The sequence below is a fragment of the Pinus tabuliformis genome, chromosome 7, assembly GCF_031772625.1.
Source record: "Pinus tabuliformis cultivar Carrire ecotype Pingquan chromosome 7, CPIR1, whole genome shotgun sequence".
Taxonomy (NCBI): Eukaryota; Viridiplantae; Streptophyta; class Pinopsida; order Pinales; family Pinaceae; genus Pinus; species Pinus tabuliformis.
The window spans coordinates 1,315,235,768-1,315,255,255 of record NC_142293.1 but is presented as its reverse complement, the minus strand read 5'-3'; the positions used below and the strand labels follow the sequence as shown (position 1 = coordinate 1,315,255,255).

The window sequence follows — 19,488 nt, the reverse complement described above, 5'->3', positions numbered from 1 at the left end:
CTCCTACAGGAATGACTTCGACCTCCCATAGTAGATCCGAATATTGTCTCTCGGCAATTGCCGCTGCTCCTTTGAGAGACTTCGATCTCCCTCGTATAGCCTCTTCTTCCCTTCACTTGCCTTTCCTTAAGACTTAGGGATAATGATATGCCTTAAGTGACGTTCGCTTGCCTTTCCTTCAAGGTCGAACTAGAGATAGTCCCAGCGCAGAAACCCTAACTTCAACTTTCGTAAGAGAGAGAGAACTAGCCCAAGCACTTCTACTTCCTCTTCATACCTTTTTCTTCGACCTTTCTTCTTCCTCTTTGCATAGAGATGAGATGAGTGAGTGTGTCTAATGGAGGACGAGTTCCTCTCTTTATATTGGCTCTTGCAAGGGTAGACGTGGCTCTTCATGTAGGCCGACTTGACAACTCCTTAGGCTGACTTGATCTTGGAGGTATTTCGACACTTTAAAGACAAAAATAATTTTTCTTTACAAGATACAATGTGCCCATTGGGCCTTCAATATGTGACGATGACTCTTAAACCAAGGACAAACCCTATAAGGACTCAATGGGTGCTTGACCTATAAAATAAAAGAACTTGAGCATGAAATCCATGCTCCAATAATAATTTCTTTTCATCTTATGTATAGGAGTACATTTCATATTTATGAAGACCGAACCTAGTTACACATTTTCCAACACTCCCTCTTAACTAGGGAGGTATTCATAAGAGGTACATGGTCATTCCCAATCTGAAGAGATCTCATAAAAAGAGTTGGATTGGTAGCCCATATGTTTAGCATCATATCAATAAGCATTGTCATATAGCAAGGCATTGACTAAGAACTCTTTCCACATGATCAAAGCACAATGTTGGTGAGACCAATGATTTATAGACACCATAATCACGGTCTTCGTACATACTCCACCTGAGTGTTCACTGAGTATGACCTTCCTTTGGACTATTCTTGTCTTGGATAGCTAGTCCTCAAAGAATACCGGTCCACGACTACTCTTGTCTTGAATGCCCTTCCACATTTTCAAAGAGTATCGAATGCCAGATGGTTACCTAATGCTCCATTTTTCTTCCCAAATGAAGACAAGAACGTAGTGTCTATCTCTCCCTCTCAATTAGGGAGGATATATCAACAAAACCAAGCTTATCTCTCAAATATACAAGCTTCTTGTTTGAAAGTGACTTTGTTAATATACCAACTACCTGTTCATCAGTGGAGATATACTGTAGCTGCAGTACACCATTTTGTACCAACTCTCAAATATAGTGATACTTGTTGTTTGTATGCTTTGTCTATCCATGAAACATTGAATTTTCAGACAAATGTATACAACTGGTGCTATCACATAGTATCACTGTAGGGTTCATTGGTCTTTCAAATAGGTCGGATAACAACTTCCTCAACCATACTACCTCTCTGCTTACTTCACAGGCTGCGAATATATAGCCTCAGCACTACTCAAAGCAACTGTGTCTTTCTTTCTGCTCATCCATGAGATGATGGAAGAGAAGATCCCAAACTAAAACATCCTCTTGTAGTTCTCCTTCCATCTTGCTCAATGCCTCCCCAATCAGAATCCATATATCCAATCAATTGGACATCATTCCTTCTATCATACTTTAGACAGTAGTGGTTGGTTCCTCACAGATATCTCAGAATATGTTTTGTTGCTACCCAATGATCATGCTTCGACCCCACTTGGAATTGACTGAGAATGTTTACTGCAAAGCATATGTCTAGTCGAGTGTTTACCAAGTACATGAATGAGTCAATAAGTTTCCTATACTTGGAAGGATCCACAGAGCTAGATTCAGAACTTGTTAGTCTCTTCAAGTTTGTGATCATCAAAGTGGTCATAGGTTTGCAATCCATCATGTCAAACCATTTCAGTATCTCGATCATGTACTGCCCTTGACCCAAATGAATTTCATCAGGTCCTTCCCAGACTTATAGTCCCAAATAGTAATGCATCAACCCAAGATCCTTCATGTCAAATTCTGTTGCAAGTTGCTTCTTACATTCTTCAATTCGACCTTCTACACCTGGCAAGAGAAGGTCATCTACATACAAGACTGATTACAGGTTCACCATCTACAACCTTAATATAAAGGTTTGAATCAACAAAACTTTTTGTTTAGCCTATCCTTTGTAGGTATGCATCCATTCTAGCATACCATGCCCTTGGAGTTTGCTTGAGGCCATATAATTCTTTCTTCAATTTGCAAACATATGCCTTCCTGTCTTTAACTTCAAATCCCAAGGGTTGCTCTATATAGACTTCTTCATCTATTGTGCCATTCAGAAATGCAATGTTGACATCGATTTGGTGGATGTTCCATCCCATCGATGCTGCCAGAGAGACCAACGAAGAAATCATTGTATCTCTTGTTGTTGGAGCAAATGTCTCTTCATAGTCGATGCCTTCTTGTTGAGAGAAGCCCCTAGCCACAAATATTTCCTGATACTTATCTATACTTCCATCTACCGCATGTTTGATCTTATAGATCCACTTGGAAGTTACCACAGATTTGTCTTTGGCTCTAGGTACGATCTCCCAAACTCCATTCCTCATTATTGATTGATACTCTTCATTCATGTCATCCTTCCATTCTTTATTACTTACAACCTCTTCAAAGGAGGATGGTTATGCTTCTATTAGTTTTGTCATGTATGCAACATATCTAGAATATCTCTTGGCTCTCTTGCTTTCTCTGAATGAGCCTGTCGCGACTCCATGACCTTCTGCATCAAGTAGTGTAGATTTCAATCAATTAGATCTTTTCCTTCTTTCAGGGATGTCCGAAGGTTGAATAGGTTCACATGGAATTTCTTCTTCATGGTGTGAGTCTTCTTTTGCTTGGTCAACTTCTTCCTCAAATATCTGAAGTTATTCATCATCAAAGTCTATGGAAAGTTCCTTTGATTTCTTGAATGCCATGCTCTCATCAAATATGACATCCCCACTGACTTCTATGTGATGTCCATCTCTTATGTAGATCCTATAAGCTTTTGATGAGTTGCTATACCCAACAAATGTTCCCTTCATGCTGAAAGGACCCAACTTCTTTCTTTTATCCTTTGGTATATAGATATATATGGGACATCCAAAGATCCGGATATGATCTACAAATGGCTTCTTTCCGGTGAACACTTCTTTCGAAGTTTTGTTGTCTAGAGATCTGTGGGGACTTCAATTCTGAATGTAGACAACTGTCTTCGTGGCTTCTCCCCACAAAAACTTGGTAGATCTTGATCGCGTAACATTGCTTTTACACTTTCTTTGATTGATCTATTCTTTCTTTCTGCAACTCCATTTTGTTCAGGATTATATGGGACTATCAACTCCCTCTTAATCCTAGACTCCTTACAGAATGTTATAATCTCTTTAGATGTATATTCTCCTCCATTATTAGATGTTAGTATCTTGATTCTTCTTTCTTTAAGGTTCTCCACTTCAAATTTGAATTCTTGAAACTTTGTAAATACTTCGTCCTTGGTTTTCATTAAGTAAACCCATGTCTTTCTTGAATGATTATCTATAAATGTGACATAATAAAGATGTCCTCCAAGTGATTTTGGAGTCATAGGACCACACATATCAGAGTGAATAAGATCCAAGATTTCTTTGACGGTGAAGCACTACTTCCAAATGGTCTCTTGGTATTCTTGCCCAATGCACATCCCTTGCAGACACCTTCATGATCCTCCTTCAGATTAGGAATTCCATTTACTATGGAACTTAGAGTTGGAAGGATTCTGAAATGTAGATCACCAAATCTTCGATACCACAATTCACATAGGCTAATTTCAATGTGAACAAGGGCTTGGGCCACAAGAGATATCAGTCTTCTCGATTGCCAATAACTTTGGCTTGATGTATACTTGAGTCCTGTCCCCAAACAACAACCTTTCCATCAATGAAGGCTATTCTATCACTCTTGTCTTCTAGACTTGAAATAGAAAGTAAATTTTTGTGCAAACTTGGAACAAATAGAATGTTGCTTCCATCTTCCAGTGTTATGGAGGTTGATCCACTGCCTTTCACGGGATAGCTCTATCGTCTCCAAGTTCCACTGAATAAGCAAACTTTCCTTTTGATAAGGTCTTCAATCGATTGGAATGGTTTGTCATGTGTCTTGATGCACCACTGTCAATTACCCAAATGTCTTCATCTTGAAATGTGCCATAGTGAGCCGAGAAGAGACCTTCATCCCTTTCTTTGATTGATGCCTTCTTTGTAGAAAATAAGAAATTCCATGCTTCTTTAATAAGTTAATACCCTTCTTGAGATGGCTTGCAATCGTCTTGATGAACTTCTTCCCTGTAGAGGAGATCTTCATGATGCGCTTAGATAACCATAACTCCGATACCATGTTGAGAATTCAATAGGGTAGTAAATAAGTTAATTCTCTTTAACTTGATAACTGTTTGTGTTACCATTTTTCCTTATTAGCTTTGTTCCTATTTATTACAAGTGTGAGATACATCAAACAACTACCAAAATATTAAAAACAATGACACAGTATATAGGTTGCAAGCCAGGGCCAAAGCCCCTCCTCTTGAGGGCAAAAACCCTTAAATCTCTTCTCTTCTTATAGATTCTTCAATTGACGAATACCATGACCTGATGACTCAGACAAGTACCCTCCAAGATCAAAATCAACTCGGCCTCTTGTTGCAATGACTTCGACCTCCCACAGTAGATCCGAAATTCTGTCTCCCAGCGACTGCTGCTGCTCCTCTGAGAGACTTCGATCTCCCTCGTATAGCCTCCTCTTCCCTTCGTTTGCCTTTCCTTGAGACTTAGGGCTAATGATATGCCCTAAGTTACGTTCACATGCCTTTCCTTCTATCTTTCCTTCAAGATCAAACCAGAGATAGTCCAAGCGCAGAAAACCTAACTTCGACTTTCGCAAGAGAGAGAGAACTAGACCAAGTACTTTGACTTCTTCGAATTCCTCTTCGCACCTTTTTCTTCGACCTTTCTTCTTCCTCTTCTTCCATAGAGATGGGATGAGTGAGTGTGTCTAATGGAGGGCGAGTTCCTCTCTATATATAGGCTCTTCCAAGGGTGGATGTGGCTCTTCATGTAGGTCGACTTGACAACTCCTTAGGCTGACTTGATCTTGGAGGTATTTCGACACTTTAAAGACAAAAATAATTTTTCTTTATAAGATACCATGTGCACATAGGGTCTTCAATATATGACAATGACTCTTAAACCTAGGACAAACCCTATAAGCCCTCAATGGGTGTTGACCTATAAAATAAAAGAACTTGAACATGAAACCCATGCTCCAATAATAATTTCTTTTCATTTTATTTAGAAGAGTGCATTTCATACTTATGAAAACCGAACCTAGTTACACATTTTTCAACAATTCCATCTTGGATGATGTAGTCCCTGTTCTGTTGATTGCATGCTAACTCTTATCACCAATCTTCATATGCAACTCAGAGTCCCACTCTATTAGGCTCTCAAATACTTCTCGTGATCCTGTCAGATGCTTCGACGCTCCGTTCTCTATGAACTAAGCACCCTGATGAATGGTGCTCCCTGAGAATTGAGAGATCAGGGTAAACTCGTTATTGAATCTTTTCGCGAAATCATCCATGTCAACTATAGTTGCAACAACCATTGCCATCTTAGGCTTGTCTTTCCGTCCATTCTTCTCCTTCCGTGGACACTTTCTTGCATAAAGATCAATCTCCTCACATGCAATACATTTCGCTTTGCCTAGGTTGTTCTTCTTGATGAAGAACTTATCTTTGCCCTTCTTCAACTTACTAGCGAGGACTACGTTTTCTTCATCAGTCTTCTACTAAAGCTGTTCGTCCCGACGTTCCTCTTTGATGAAATCATCCCACAACTTGTTCGAATTTGGAAGTTTTCCCCATATGACTACTTGGATGAATGGCTTCTACTGATCAGCGGAGCAACCCTTAATCACAGTTCTCACCAACTCTGATTCTTCCACATCGCCCCCTATAGCTGCAAGCTTATCACAAACTTTCGAAATGCTTGTGAGATATGAAGTCACCTTCTCTAAACTTCCCTTCTTAATGTCTTTGAGCTTCTCCCTCAACACCACCTTCTGGTTTTCGTTCTTCTTCGTGAGATGAGATATACTGTCTTCTTTCTGGTGAGATGAGGTGTCAAGTGATCCTTGACTCGATCAAGAATGATCAACTTGGCTTTGGCCTCTGCTAGGTTATGCAATGCCAAATTTTCCACATTCATTGGTTTCACAACCTTGGTGGCGACGTGATTCCACCGACCATTCACTAACAACGCTAGATTGATCTTTTCCATCCATGGACTATTATTGGAACGCCTTTACAACCAGTCCTTAAACCTCAAGCGAGAGACCATCTTGACCAACTGTCCTTCCTTCAAGAACATGATAACTTCAGCGACCTTGTAGAGCTGATCCCTATGCACACTTCTGACCCAACTGTTGTAAAGTAGCTCTGGTACCATGTTAGAATTTCCATGCACCTCAGGTCTGGTCTATGCCTTGACTAGAAACATAAACACAGTAACAGTGCCTAACTTAAATTTCCTTTGTACAGTGGAAATTACACCAACAATCAGGTCAATGATAATACACAAGAATTAATGTGGTCAAACCTGTTTCTTATCAGTCCATTAACAAGAAAACCACAGGGCTCCTGTGCTAGGGAATGTGGCCCTTTACAATCCTAGTACAATACCCAAAATCAGGTCTATCCTTTGACCAATATGCCTAGGGTTGAGGCCTTCTCCGTTAGGCTCCCATTTCCTGAAACAAAGCATATTCAGACAATCCTTTGCTTAACAAATCAGTTTGCTTACATGTTGTCCTTTGAGGTAAGCTTGTTTACCTTGCTGTTATTTTTCCTTGCCTGCAGCAACCAATACCAGTCTTCTTTTGGCACTAGGTCTGCTCCCTTAGACCTCTGTCTCCATCAACACATGCAACCAACACCTTTTTCCCTTTGTGTAACAATGCTCAGACCTTGCTGCCTACTGTCTTGGGCATCTAACAACCTTTAGACCTTTATTTTGCTGCTGCAAACCTTATACAGACCTTGGCCTATTTTGTTTGCACTCAGCCAGCCTGTAACAAGCCTGTGACACTTAACTGGTTGCGGCTAGGGTTTTTTACCCCAACAAACCTTTGGTCAGGTTGCTCGGCCCTGGAGTCCTCGGCCTTACTGTTGATCTTTGCAGCTGGTAAACAGTCCCTAAACCTCCGGACCCGCGTTGAATAGGCTTGGCTAATTGTTATTGCTTCGAATCTCCTTCTGGATGACTGCGGCTCCTCTAGCTCTCCACATGCTCCACAATCTAAATGTCTTTCTCACTTGTGCTTTAGCCTTCAATATATACCTTTCCTTACGGTCACTTGGGAGCAACTTCTCAACTAAACATAACATAGAATATTAAATTCACTCCTTGGGCACAAAACCCTATCACTTTGGCTTTTAAGCCCACAACCTTGTGTTTGAGACCCCAAACTTTCGGTGCAATGCCCACACATCACATTTGTGGGTTTTCTCTCGCAAGGCAAGCACGAAAGGCTTGTGGGAGTGTGTCCTGATGCTACTACCTAATTTGCCAGGGAAGAGGTGTTTTTTGGGCAGCTCGCAGTCCCTTACATTTAATAGAACAGCCTGTACAATCATACAAACAATATTGAACAGATCTAGATCCAAATACAACTGTACAAAATCTGTACAAGAATGCAGTATAGCAATTGTATGGGCTATACGACAGGTTGTACAAGAGGGAACTGTTGTTTTTGTTTTTTTCAGTTGTTGACCTCTCAAGTAGTCTATAAAAGCTCAAGTTCGAGGTGGTTTTTGTAATCACGCAACACTGTTTATTGGGAAACGCATGGAGGTCCCTTTATATGTTTTTCAAAAGAATGAATAGATGATTTGAAGAGGAAATTACCAATAAATATTTTTCCGTAGATTTATTTATTTGTTTTGAATTTTCATTGTTTTAGATGCTGCTAGAGTGGTGTGGATGGCCCTTACAATTAAACGCTTCCATGGTTTGTCAGCTCCTTTTCGTGATTACTTTTACTTTATGGGTATGAGATTGATCTTTGATTGTGTGGAAAAGCTGTAACGAATAAGGTTCGTTATAGCACGTTAAACACTCCAAAAGACTTGGAATATGTAGATCTCTATTAAAGATACAAGAATATATATTAGAATGTATTAATGAGAATGATGGTTACAAATGAGGGTGAAGGCCTGTTTATATACCCTAGGAAAGTGTCCCTTTATGAACGGTCATGTCTTTAGGGACATACTTCTTCATTAACTAATTACTTAATTAATCATTATTTATGATGTTTTATTATTATTTATATTTACATCATTTATATCTATATTTTCTTCATAACATTGCCTTCCTCTTCAAAACGCTGTCCTCAAAGCTTACTAATGAAAGGGTTTGATCTCAAAACTTCCATCTTCGTCGATACAAGATGATATGATCCTTGGAGTGATATATAAAATTGTCGCACGGAAGAAGGATCTGACCATCCTAAATTAATCTTTTGTGGAATCTTTCGATTACTGGAAACTTGTGATGAATTGTTATCACTGGATTGAGTTGTGCGCACTTCAGTGTTCTTCGGAACATAAGTTTGTTGTTTATGTTCTGAGTGATACAGATTCGTAGATTGATTGAGATGTTTGTTCTTGTGATTCAGATGTAGATAAGGAGTTCTTTTGGTTTGTCTTTCCCTTATCATGTGTGTGGCAAGATTCTGATTTACTTCAGGTTTTGATGTCGTCGAGTTGGATACATAATCTTCACTTGGGTTTTTCATTGTTTGAACTGCAACTTCTGAATAATTTTTTCCTTGCAACTGGGTCGTTATCTTCTTGAGTTCTAATATTGACTAGCTCGATATTCGTTCATTTTTCTTCAACTTGGATGGTTACATCTGAAGATTTCGATATGTCTTTCATGTTGAGTTTTTCTAGTTTGTTTTTCAAGGATTTCTTGTCATTTTAAAGTTTTTTAATTTATGTGCAAGCCCTGAAAGTGATGATTGACACTATGTGATTTATTTCACTAGTTTCAATCGCACTTCTTCACCCCTGTGAACATCACTCGATGCAATGAGTGCTAAGTGGACTACTCAAAAATCATGAGAAATTAGTCAGTTACGACTACCTCTCATGGAAATGGTCAATAGATGAATGACTTACTTAATGCAGTTGAATCCAAAAAAATGATATCTAATATAATGCACTGCGAAAACCCAATACTTAATTCAAAAGAGTGAAGGGAACTCTACTTGAATGGTTCATGAGGCACAGTACTTGCTAAGGTTTTGCAAATGGAGTAGCACGCTAAGTGGGCTTGATTGTGGGAAAAGCCCACAATTAAGAGCGCTTGAGCCAGAGGCGATGTGGGATGGGTGACCTCCTGGGAAATCCTGGTTACTGGGTGCAAGCCTCGGAAGTGATGATTGACGCTATGTGATTTATTTCACTAGTTTCAATCACATTTCTTCACCCTTGTGAGCATCACCCGATGCAATGAGTGCTAAGTGGACTATTCAAAAATCATGAGATTTTAGTTAGTTATGACTTCCTCTCATGGAAATGGTCATAGATGAATGACTTAGTTAACACAGTTGAATCCAAAAAAATGATATCTAATATAATGCAGTGCGAAAACCCAATACTTAATTCAAAAGAGTGAAAGGAACTTTACTTGAATGGTTCATGAGGCACAATACTTGCTAAGGTTTTGCAAATGGGGGGTAGCAAGCTAAGTGGGCTTGATTGTGGGGAAAACTCCACAGTTAAGCGCGCTTGAGCCAGAGGCGATTTGGGATGGGTGACCTCTTGGGAAGTTCTGGTTATTGGGTGCAAGCCCCATAAGTGATGATTAATGCTATGTGATTTATTTCATTAGTTTCAATCGCACTTCTTCACCAGCTAGAGGCGATCTGGGATGGGTGACCTCTCGGGAAGTCCTGGTTACCGAGTGCAAGCCCCAGAAGTGATGATTGACGCTATGTGATTTATTTCACTAGTTTCAATTGCACTTCTTCACTCCTGTGAGCATCACCCGATGCAACGAGTGCTAAGTGGACTAGTCAAAAATCATGAGAAATTAGTCAGTTACGACTACCTTTCATGGGAAATGGTCATAGATGAATGACTTAACGCAGTGGAATCCCAAAAAATGATATCTAATATAATGCATTGCGAAAACCCAATACTTAAGTCTTCATTTTTGTCAGCGGTGATTTTGTCAACTTCCCTTTGCATATTTTGCATCGCTTTTTTACTTTATTGAAGAATTACTTTTGAGATTTCTTGTATGTCTTTTGACAATATTGAATCTGGCTTTAAAGTAACATCTTGTAGAGTTATTTTTTCCCTTTTGTGGGAAAATGTAAAAAAACTTCTTTTTCGTATTTAGGATGAAGTCCCTAGAGTTTCCATCCAAGGTGAACCCAAAACAATGTCATTATCGTCAAAAAATAAGGTTTTCATGTTGAATTGTGAGATAAAAGTATAATCCCCAATACTTAGTTGTAGATTGCTTATGTCATATTGTTTGTCACTTGTGTCAAGAAAAAATGTTTCAATTATATTCGATTCAGGAATCACTAATTGGTTAGCACATTTAGGACTAACATAAATACTATCTTCAATTATATTCGATTCAGGAATAACTAATTGGTTAGCACATTTAGGACTAACATAAGCACTATCTTCAATTGGATTGATAGAGATTGTGATATCTCTTTTTGCGAGTGATTCTTTGATTTTAAATAGTGTACTAACACATTTACTAAAGGTTTTAAGAAATCTTTCATTAGTGGTCTCCATTTTTCTTTTTCGGTATGAGCTTTAGGGTTAAAACAATTATTCCCCCTTTATACTTCTTAATTACTTTATTTTCTCAAACAAAGAACTTCAAATAATAAAAAGTACTTTTCTACAAGGATATAATTAATTTTTCCTCTATACTTCCAAACTTATTAGGTCTTGAACACCTTTTAATGAAAATCTTAAATGACCTCTATAATTACTTCAATAATCACTTGACCTCTATAATTCTACTTTTTTCATCAACTTCTAAAGCACTTTATTTATATATTTAATATAAAATAAGGTAGTTGGTATTTTTATTCTTAATTATTCAGTCCTTAATACGACTCTAGTCAATTCTGTTTATAGTTCTTGTGTATCAATTGGTTCCCTTAACTTTAATAATTAATTAAATAGTGATTCAACTTGGCCTTATTTCTTCTTTGTAATATTGTAATATCCGTACTTTGTATGGATCTAGATATTGGGACAATCTTCACCTTTAGAAGGTCATATATATATATATATATATCCTTTTTTTTTTTAATAAAACTGTTTTAGACTTTGTTTTTTTTTCCAATTTCCTTTTTCTTCATAATTTTTTGTTGTTGTTGTTGCTTATATAACTCTATTTTTATTACTATTTTTTTTCTTCACTCTTTTATCTTTTTTTTTAATATTTTTTTTCTCAATATTTTTTTTTCTTTTTATTTTTCTTTATGTATAGATTTTCTATTTTATTTTTTTTGTTATTGCCTTTTTTATTTTTTATTTTTATTGATTTTTATATTTATATTTTTATTTAATAAATTTATTTTTTTAATGGCCAAAGGCCTAATTATAAATATAGTGATGGCCAAAGACCATATCAAATTAGTTCTTTTTGTAGTAGTTAAGCAACCAGAGGGTCGAACAACTTTGATACCAATACCGATGTAACGAACAAGTTTCGTTATCACAGGTTAAACACTCCAAAAGACTTGGAATATATAGATCTCCATTGAAGATACAATAATATATATTAAAATGTATGATTCGTTATAGCAGGTTAAACACTCCAAAAGACTTGGAATATATAGATCTCCATTGGATACAAGAATATATATTAAAATGTATGAATGAGAATTGATGATTACAAATGAGGGTGAGGGCCTGCTTATATACCCTAGGCAGGGGTCCCTTTATGAACGGTCATGTCCTTAGGGCCAGACCTCTTCATTAACTAATTACTTAATTAATCATTATTTATGATGTTTTATTATTAGTTATATTATCATTATTTATATCTATATTTTATTCATAACAAAAGCATTCCTCAACACGGTTTAAACACCTCTTTCCTTTTGGGGGAGAACCTCTTTACTCGGGGAGTTCTCATGCCAAGCATGGTACTTGACATAAACCCTAGATTCTTTAGGGCACAACGTAGGTCAACTACTAATGAATAGATGATATATAACTGATTAACAATTGTCTCACTAAGAGCAATCATGTCATGGAGTGGGGTTTCAAACCAGGTGAAACAAATTTCCTGACAACCACTTGAGCTACACTCAATTGACAAATATACGAGTTTATATAAAACTGGATACCCATATTTTATTTTTGAAGTGTGTAAAAACGTTTACCAAAGACGAACACAGACAATTAAACCTCTGAGTAGTTGATTACTTGTTTATTGCATTTTTAGTTGATTTCAACCAAATTGTGGCTTGAGAGCCATTGCTTATGTTTTCATTAAAGAGTAATATGAGTTTTCCATTATAGTGACTGTTACTGTTATATTGACTACTCCCCAGCCTCAGCGGAATAGCCAAAGACTTATCCAGAGCTTCTGTCCTTTGGCCTTGGATGCTAGGAGTATCCTTTGCTCTTACATCCCCTCTAGGCTTGTCCAGCCAGACACCTCTTTGGATTCAGAGGACTCTGATAGTGAGCCAGTGCATTGTTGCCTTCCTTGCCGTCGGCTATCAGACTCGGACACTCTTGACATCGTCAATCTCCAGCTCTGGACTTATTCACTTAATATTCTGCATCACAGGGGACCTTTGATCCAGTTATATACATGTTTTTGAGGCTGTCCTGTTGTTGTATCCTTCTTTACTTCATTTTACCCTAGATTTAGCTTTGAAATTTTCTAAGAGTTGGGTTTGCACTCCGACATTGTATGCGCACTGGATGTATCCTTCAGTCCCATTGACCTACTTTTGTGGTCTTTTGTTGGACATTACTAAAATTCTCGTATCTTAATGATGCTATACTCACTGGGAAGACAATCAGGACAAAACAAATTGCGTGCAGATCAGCTATTGAATTTTGGAAGAACCGAGCATATAGCTTGATAGACTGGAAGAAGTTAGTATGGTAGGTTATTTTCTAATGCAAGATTGAATCTCATTTGATTACATGATTCTGCAGGTGATACAAAAAATGCAGATACCCCTCTCGTATGCAGATGATGTAATTGGCGTTGAGGGAACAAATATTGGGTACATGCGTCGTGTGAGTGGAGCTACAATCACTATTCAGGAAACTAGAGGTGTACCTAGTGAGATCACAGTAGAAATCAAGGGAACTAATACCCAAGTTCAAACAGCCCAACAACTTATTCAGGTACTGTAAATTGAGGTTTGTTGAGTATTGGTCATGTTTTAATAAGAAAAATGAAGTGAGTACTTTGTTCCGACTTTATTAGTTGTTTTATTGTACGTACTATATTGAATATTGATTCATTCTGACACAGAATTTCATGGCGGGAGGTCATAAGAAAGTTACACACAATGTTGATGCTGGTTATGGTTCTTATGCCCAAAATTCAAATTCTTTTTATCCTTCATCCACTGTGAGTAGTCACCCGGTTGGTGGATATGGATCCTCCTATGGTACAGGATATGGTTATTGATATCGCTGGATGTATATTTTCGCAATAATATGTTTTTGGCCGACTCCTGTTTCTATTGCAATTGACATAGTCTAGTTTTTAAATGCATTACTTAGGAGCAATCGCTGACCTTTTGTAGAGTAGTAAATGTTGCTTCTAAGATGTGTCAAATTAGTCAGGTAACTGGAAGAGGGGGCATGCCATGTAATGCTGTCTTGTAGTAATGGAAAACATTTGGCATTTTCAACAAAAATTAAGCTAGCTAACAAATGTAGTGACTGTGTTAATAGTTCAATATGTATTTTTAGGTGTTCACGTTTTTAGATGGCTTACAAAGTTTTAAATAAATTAGTTGTAATTTTTAATAGCAAATCATGTATGTTTTTATTTCTCAGAAGAATCCACGTTATTGCCATTATAAAAATTCACATGTATTTTTCTGTAGTTCTTATTATCAATGCTAGGTTGTTTAAAATGATCCAGCCTAAAACTAGGATAAAGGAAACACCATGTAAGGCTGTTGCATGGTTGTTGAAGTGGCATATTAATTGTTTAAGATTTAAATCCCTGTTAATATACCCAATATGACTACTCTGTATCATATTGGGTAGCTAGAAAAGAATCTCTATTCAACATTCATCGTTATACATTTGAGAACTTGATCTTAGTAATAAAAGATAATTTATGCTATGTCCAGTTTCAGAATATCAATTTTGTGTAATGATTTATTGTTTGAACAAACCTAAATTCGCTTTTGTTTCAAATATATATCAAGTTTATTTGAGCTTTCTTTAATGTAAATTTGAACCTTATTAATTGGGTATTATGAATTGGGTAAAGGTCTAACAGGCTAGCTTGAGTGGTTGATTGTTTTGAATCTTAAATAGGAGACCTTGGGGTTGGTTCTCCTAGCTGGATATTTTTGTTGTGTGCCTAAATCAATATCCATGTTGAATCAGGTGCTGTGATCAGTATCAACAGGTTTACATTGAGTATTATCAATAAGTGTGGCAAGTGCCCAAAAGTTTCTCCACAAAATATTCGTTTGATTTTTTTTGTTTTGTTAAATTAGATAAAGGGATATCGGATTTCTATTTTAAGAGGCATCTTCCATTACAACGGATAAAAACGACTTCCAACAATGCATTTCTCAACGTGGTCAGGACGTCCCATACACTAAAGACCTCCATAGATGCATACCATTTCTGCCCCGTCTCTAAGTGGCAGCCATAATTTTGGGGCCTCTGAGTGGCACATATGATTTTGTGACATGTACATTTGGGATTTGGTATTTGATTTTATGACATGTACATTTGGGATTTGATATTTGATTTGATGACATGTACACTTGGGTTTTTTGGTATTTTAAGTTAGCGCAGTTAAATTGTTTTATGTTGTGTTTCATTTGGTATTATTTTTCGGTCATTTGTTTTCCTGAAATAAAGCAGGTCTATTTTTGCTGAAATAAAGAAAAGATATGTTGGTATTTTAAGTTTGAGTTGTGTAGTCTGCACAATTTATAATGTCTCAATTTTCAGGACATTAAGTCTATTTATGCATTTAAAAACACAATTTCATCATTAAAAAATTACAATCTTGCCCACAATTATATTGGTAAATTCCAATAACCAATACCATACTCGATACTGCATGATATAAGTTTGTCAACATATTCGACATTACTTGATATTGTTCGTATACGATTTTCTTGGGCCATCATAAGCATATTGTTGCAAACTGCTTTGACTTTTCGTCTATACTACTATTCTAGTATTCCATAGTCACCGAGGGCCTAGAGTGCACGGTAATGTTCTGACTTTTACCGGGAGCATCACGTCATGGTCACAGGAACCTATGGAATATCTGTTGGTTGGCTATCTCACTCCAACAAAGAGGTTTTATTGACGTCACTGTCTCTGCATTTCTAGATTTTATGCTATTTTCATATTTATTTGTCAGAATAATTGTGCCTTTAAATTTTAATCGCATCTCTTGTTTCGGGTTAATGTTTCCCAGTCTGTTACTGTCGGCTTTTTCGATTAGAGTCTGGTATGATCTTATTATGCAGCTTTATTGGATAACTGGTGAAGCCATGAAGCGGCATTTTGTTTTTCCATGATTGTCTGGGAATAATGTGTACCTCTGTACCGATTAAAAGATGAATGTTAGTATTTCACCACTCTATTTTTTTTTTTTCTAAGTTATCTGGGATTATGTTCTTAGTATCAAAGAAGTGTGTAATTGTTGCCAGGAAAGAGCTAAAATTTATAGAGAATATTTTTATTCTTTGTTTTGTTTCTAGTTTTCTGTACTCTATTGTGCAAGGAAATTTTTTATTTTTGTTCTTCGAAAGGAATTTTGAGTTATCAGATTTTGTAATCTTTTGTTCTTAGTGATCTCCTAATATGTGTTTTCTTTCCTTGTACTGCCATTACAGGACTATTCATCTTTACCTTAAAATCTTTAGAGAATATTCTGTCTTGTTTCTAGATTCTGTACTCGTGTATGAATTTTTTTTATTTTGTTCTTCAAAATGAATTGTGTTTTTAGATTTTATAATCTTTTGTGCCTAGTAGTCTCCTAATGTGTGTTTTTTTCCCTTGTACTGCCATTGCAGTTCTATTCATCTTTACCTATTTAATATTCAAGTGAAGATTTTTGGACTTGACTTCACGCTTCTTGAAGTTGTGCTTAGTGTTTTTCATGCTGAGTATTTCCATTATATCTTGTGATGTGTTAATAGTTCAATATTCATTGCAATCTTGATACCGATATTTTGAAAATGACGTGGATATTATTATTTTATGTTTTGTTAATGGGCAAAGAGAAAATATGTTATTGAACTTTTTTTGTTTTTTGTTTTACCATTTTTGTCTAAATTGTCTTGGATCATGTTCTTATCATTCAATAATTATGTACTTGATGACCAGGAAAGAGCTAAAGATCTTGCTTTTATCGGGAGTTTAATTCTTTATTTTGAGGTTTTGTTATCTTTTGCGTAAGAAGATTTCTATTTTGTTTTTCTCCAAAGATTAATTCTTGCTTTCCAAATTTTGTAATTTTGAGTGGGCAGATTCCTTTGAAATTTTGTCTTTTTAATCTTTGTGCTTTGTTCCCCTGGTGCTTCCATGTGCATTCTATAGGGGAATTCAAAAAAATTGCTATTTCAGTTGTCTTTTTTGCCTAATTAGTATTTGTGTGACGATTTGTAGACCTGACCTTGCACTTTTTCAAGTTGTGCCAAGTGTTTTTAATACCATCTAGTTTCATAATATCTTGGTATATTGCTAATAGGTCAATATTCATTGTTATCTTGATATTGAAATTTTGGAAATGATATGCACATTGCTCCTTTCTATCCATTTTTAAATTTGTTAATACTCGAAAACAAAATATTTTATTGAACAGTTTGTTTTATATATTGTTGCCGAAAATGGCAACCATTTACCAAAAACCTGTGAATCGACTGCAATCCTGATTTGCTTCTTTATTGACCATTTTGTTAGTTTGTACAATTTTGATAAATTCCAAATTCATGTAGCCTTGTCATTTAGCTTCTAATTTTCAAATTAGTTTCTGCATTTTGATGTTTTTTGAATCGACTGCAATCCTGATTTGCTTCTTTATTGACCATTTTGTTAGTTTGTACAATTTTGATAAATTCCAAATTCATGTAGCCTTGTCATTTAGCTTCTAATTTCCAAATTAGTTTCTGCATTTTGATGTTTTTTTGAATCTTTTGGACAGTGCTAGTTTTCTCTTTGAAGATGCATGAATATACATGTTTCAGTTTTAGAGGAACTCTCAGACAAGGCTCGAAACCATTACGAGGATTTACTCATTATGAGATCCACATATTGCATGCCAGAATTGAACTTGGGTGGAGAGGATAACAACATTCCCACCCATCCACTTGAGTTATGTCAATTAACACAATGTGTGCTAGTTGTTCTAGCCTTTAAACTATTAACGCATCAACTCTGTTCTATAATTTACTTTCATAGTTGTTGACTGTCATATGATCTGATATGATTAGTGCCATTGGACCAATTTCCAATTCTCAAAGAGTTAGCGACTTGGGCGACAGCTAGTGTGGGGGTTCCAGTAAGTTTGTATATCTGTACCCAGGAAGGCAAGAAAGAATGGAGACTGCCAAATGGACAATGCTGTTGGTCATTTATTATTTACGTAATTATGCATAACGACCCCTGACTGGCTATGAGACTGTTGCTTATGGGATATGACTTGAGGTTCTAGCAATGAGAAAGATAGCGTGATTACACATATATAGATGGGATTGTAGCGACGTCAATGCAAGTCATGAGTCAAGTTATATAACTCATTAGGGGCATACTGCTTACCAAGTTAGGCATACATATCAACAGGGGCATACTTCCCACAAGCTACGTGGGTATCTTATCTATATGGGATGGGTTCCCTACCTGCATGCCTTATTCCCGCAATAACTTATTCCGCCCCTGCCAGCCACCTACCTTGGATGTTCAAGTCCATGTTGATCAACCACCTTCCTTTCTCGATGTTAGTGATCAAATCTCTGTTGAAATTTGATTAAACAATCTAAAGAATCGCTGTGTTTTATTTATTTGAATATTTTTGGTGAAGCTTTTTGAATGCGTCATTTGATGAATTGCTTCTGCAAACCAAATGTTTTTGAAATATGTCATCCGTTTTTGAAATATGTCAGTTTTGATGATAGCTCATCTCTTTTTAATAGTTATTTGTAATTTTAAATGATACTAAAAATCATGTCATAAATAAAAAAAAATTAAAATAAGAAAATGAATTTCAATTTTTATTAATAATATTTACTTCTCTCTCAACCCCGAGGGTTAACTCAATTTGTCAAGCCTCCAGCGGTAAAATACTTTAAAATGCCTTTGCTATTGAGAGGTTACAGGTTCAATTCTCTCGACACTCTCGACACTGTCGGGATCAGGGTCTACTGGTTGAGCTGGTAAGAAGTGATCCCTTTTGGTGGATCTGCCTGGTACAAATATTTTGTGGATGTAGTGGCACTGATAACTGGTGTCCCTGAACCACATTAAAAAAAAATCTTTACTTTTCTCTCCTATAATTTCATTTGGAAGTGTTATCATAATTTCATTAAAATATTTTCCATGTGCTTGAATTTGTATATACATATTTAGTGTTTCATGTGCTTGAATATGTATCTATGTATGTAAAGCGTTTCCATGTGCGTGCTTGCTTGCTTATTCATATATCCATGGTACTAATAGTGAAACTTTGAAAATGATAATTATTATTATTATTATTATTTTAAGAAAGACTACTACCAAACTAAATCTTTGTAAAAATATTTAAATAATTTAATTTAGTTATATTATTCTTTTATATATATATATATAGATATTATTCAAATGTAAAAAATTTAGAATTTAAAGTTAAATATATATTTTTGGGAAATTTATTACAAATTAATGAATATGTAAAAATTTTAGAATTTAAAGTTAAATATATATTTTTTGGAAATTTATTACAAATTAATGAATATTTAAACTTTTTTTTGATAAAAATAATATTAGAGTGATAAATTATATTTCAAAATATGTTGTACTATGTTATACTATATAATAGGGTAATGCATTTTTTTTTGAAATATAATAATTTATGAGGATCTTGACACTTATTACTAAGTGTTTTAAATTAAATTGCATTACTTTTGTCAATTTAATGTTTTTATATAACCATGAATAAGGTTTGCATGATGTGTTGTGTAAACAAG

General features: G+C 35.9%; 1 protein-coding gene across 2 annotated transcripts in view; it reads left to right on the top strand.

The window, feature by feature from the left end:
- The window catches only part of LOC149252389 (flowering locus K homology domain-like), a 95,109-nt gene extending 81,062 nt beyond the window's left edge, over positions 1–14,047 (top strand). For both annotated transcript variants that reach the window (XM_089459679.1, XM_089459680.1), the window contains exons 5-6: positions 13,262–13,456; positions 13,587–14,047. In XM_089459679.1, coding sequence (XP_089315805.1) covers positions 13,262–13,456; positions 13,587–13,745 — 354 coding nt within the window. In that variant the 3' untranslated portion in view covers positions 13,746–14,047. The remainder of the gene's footprint in view (positions 1–13,261; positions 13,457–13,586) is intronic.
- The last annotated feature ends 5,441 nt before the right edge of the window (positions 14,048–19,488 follow it).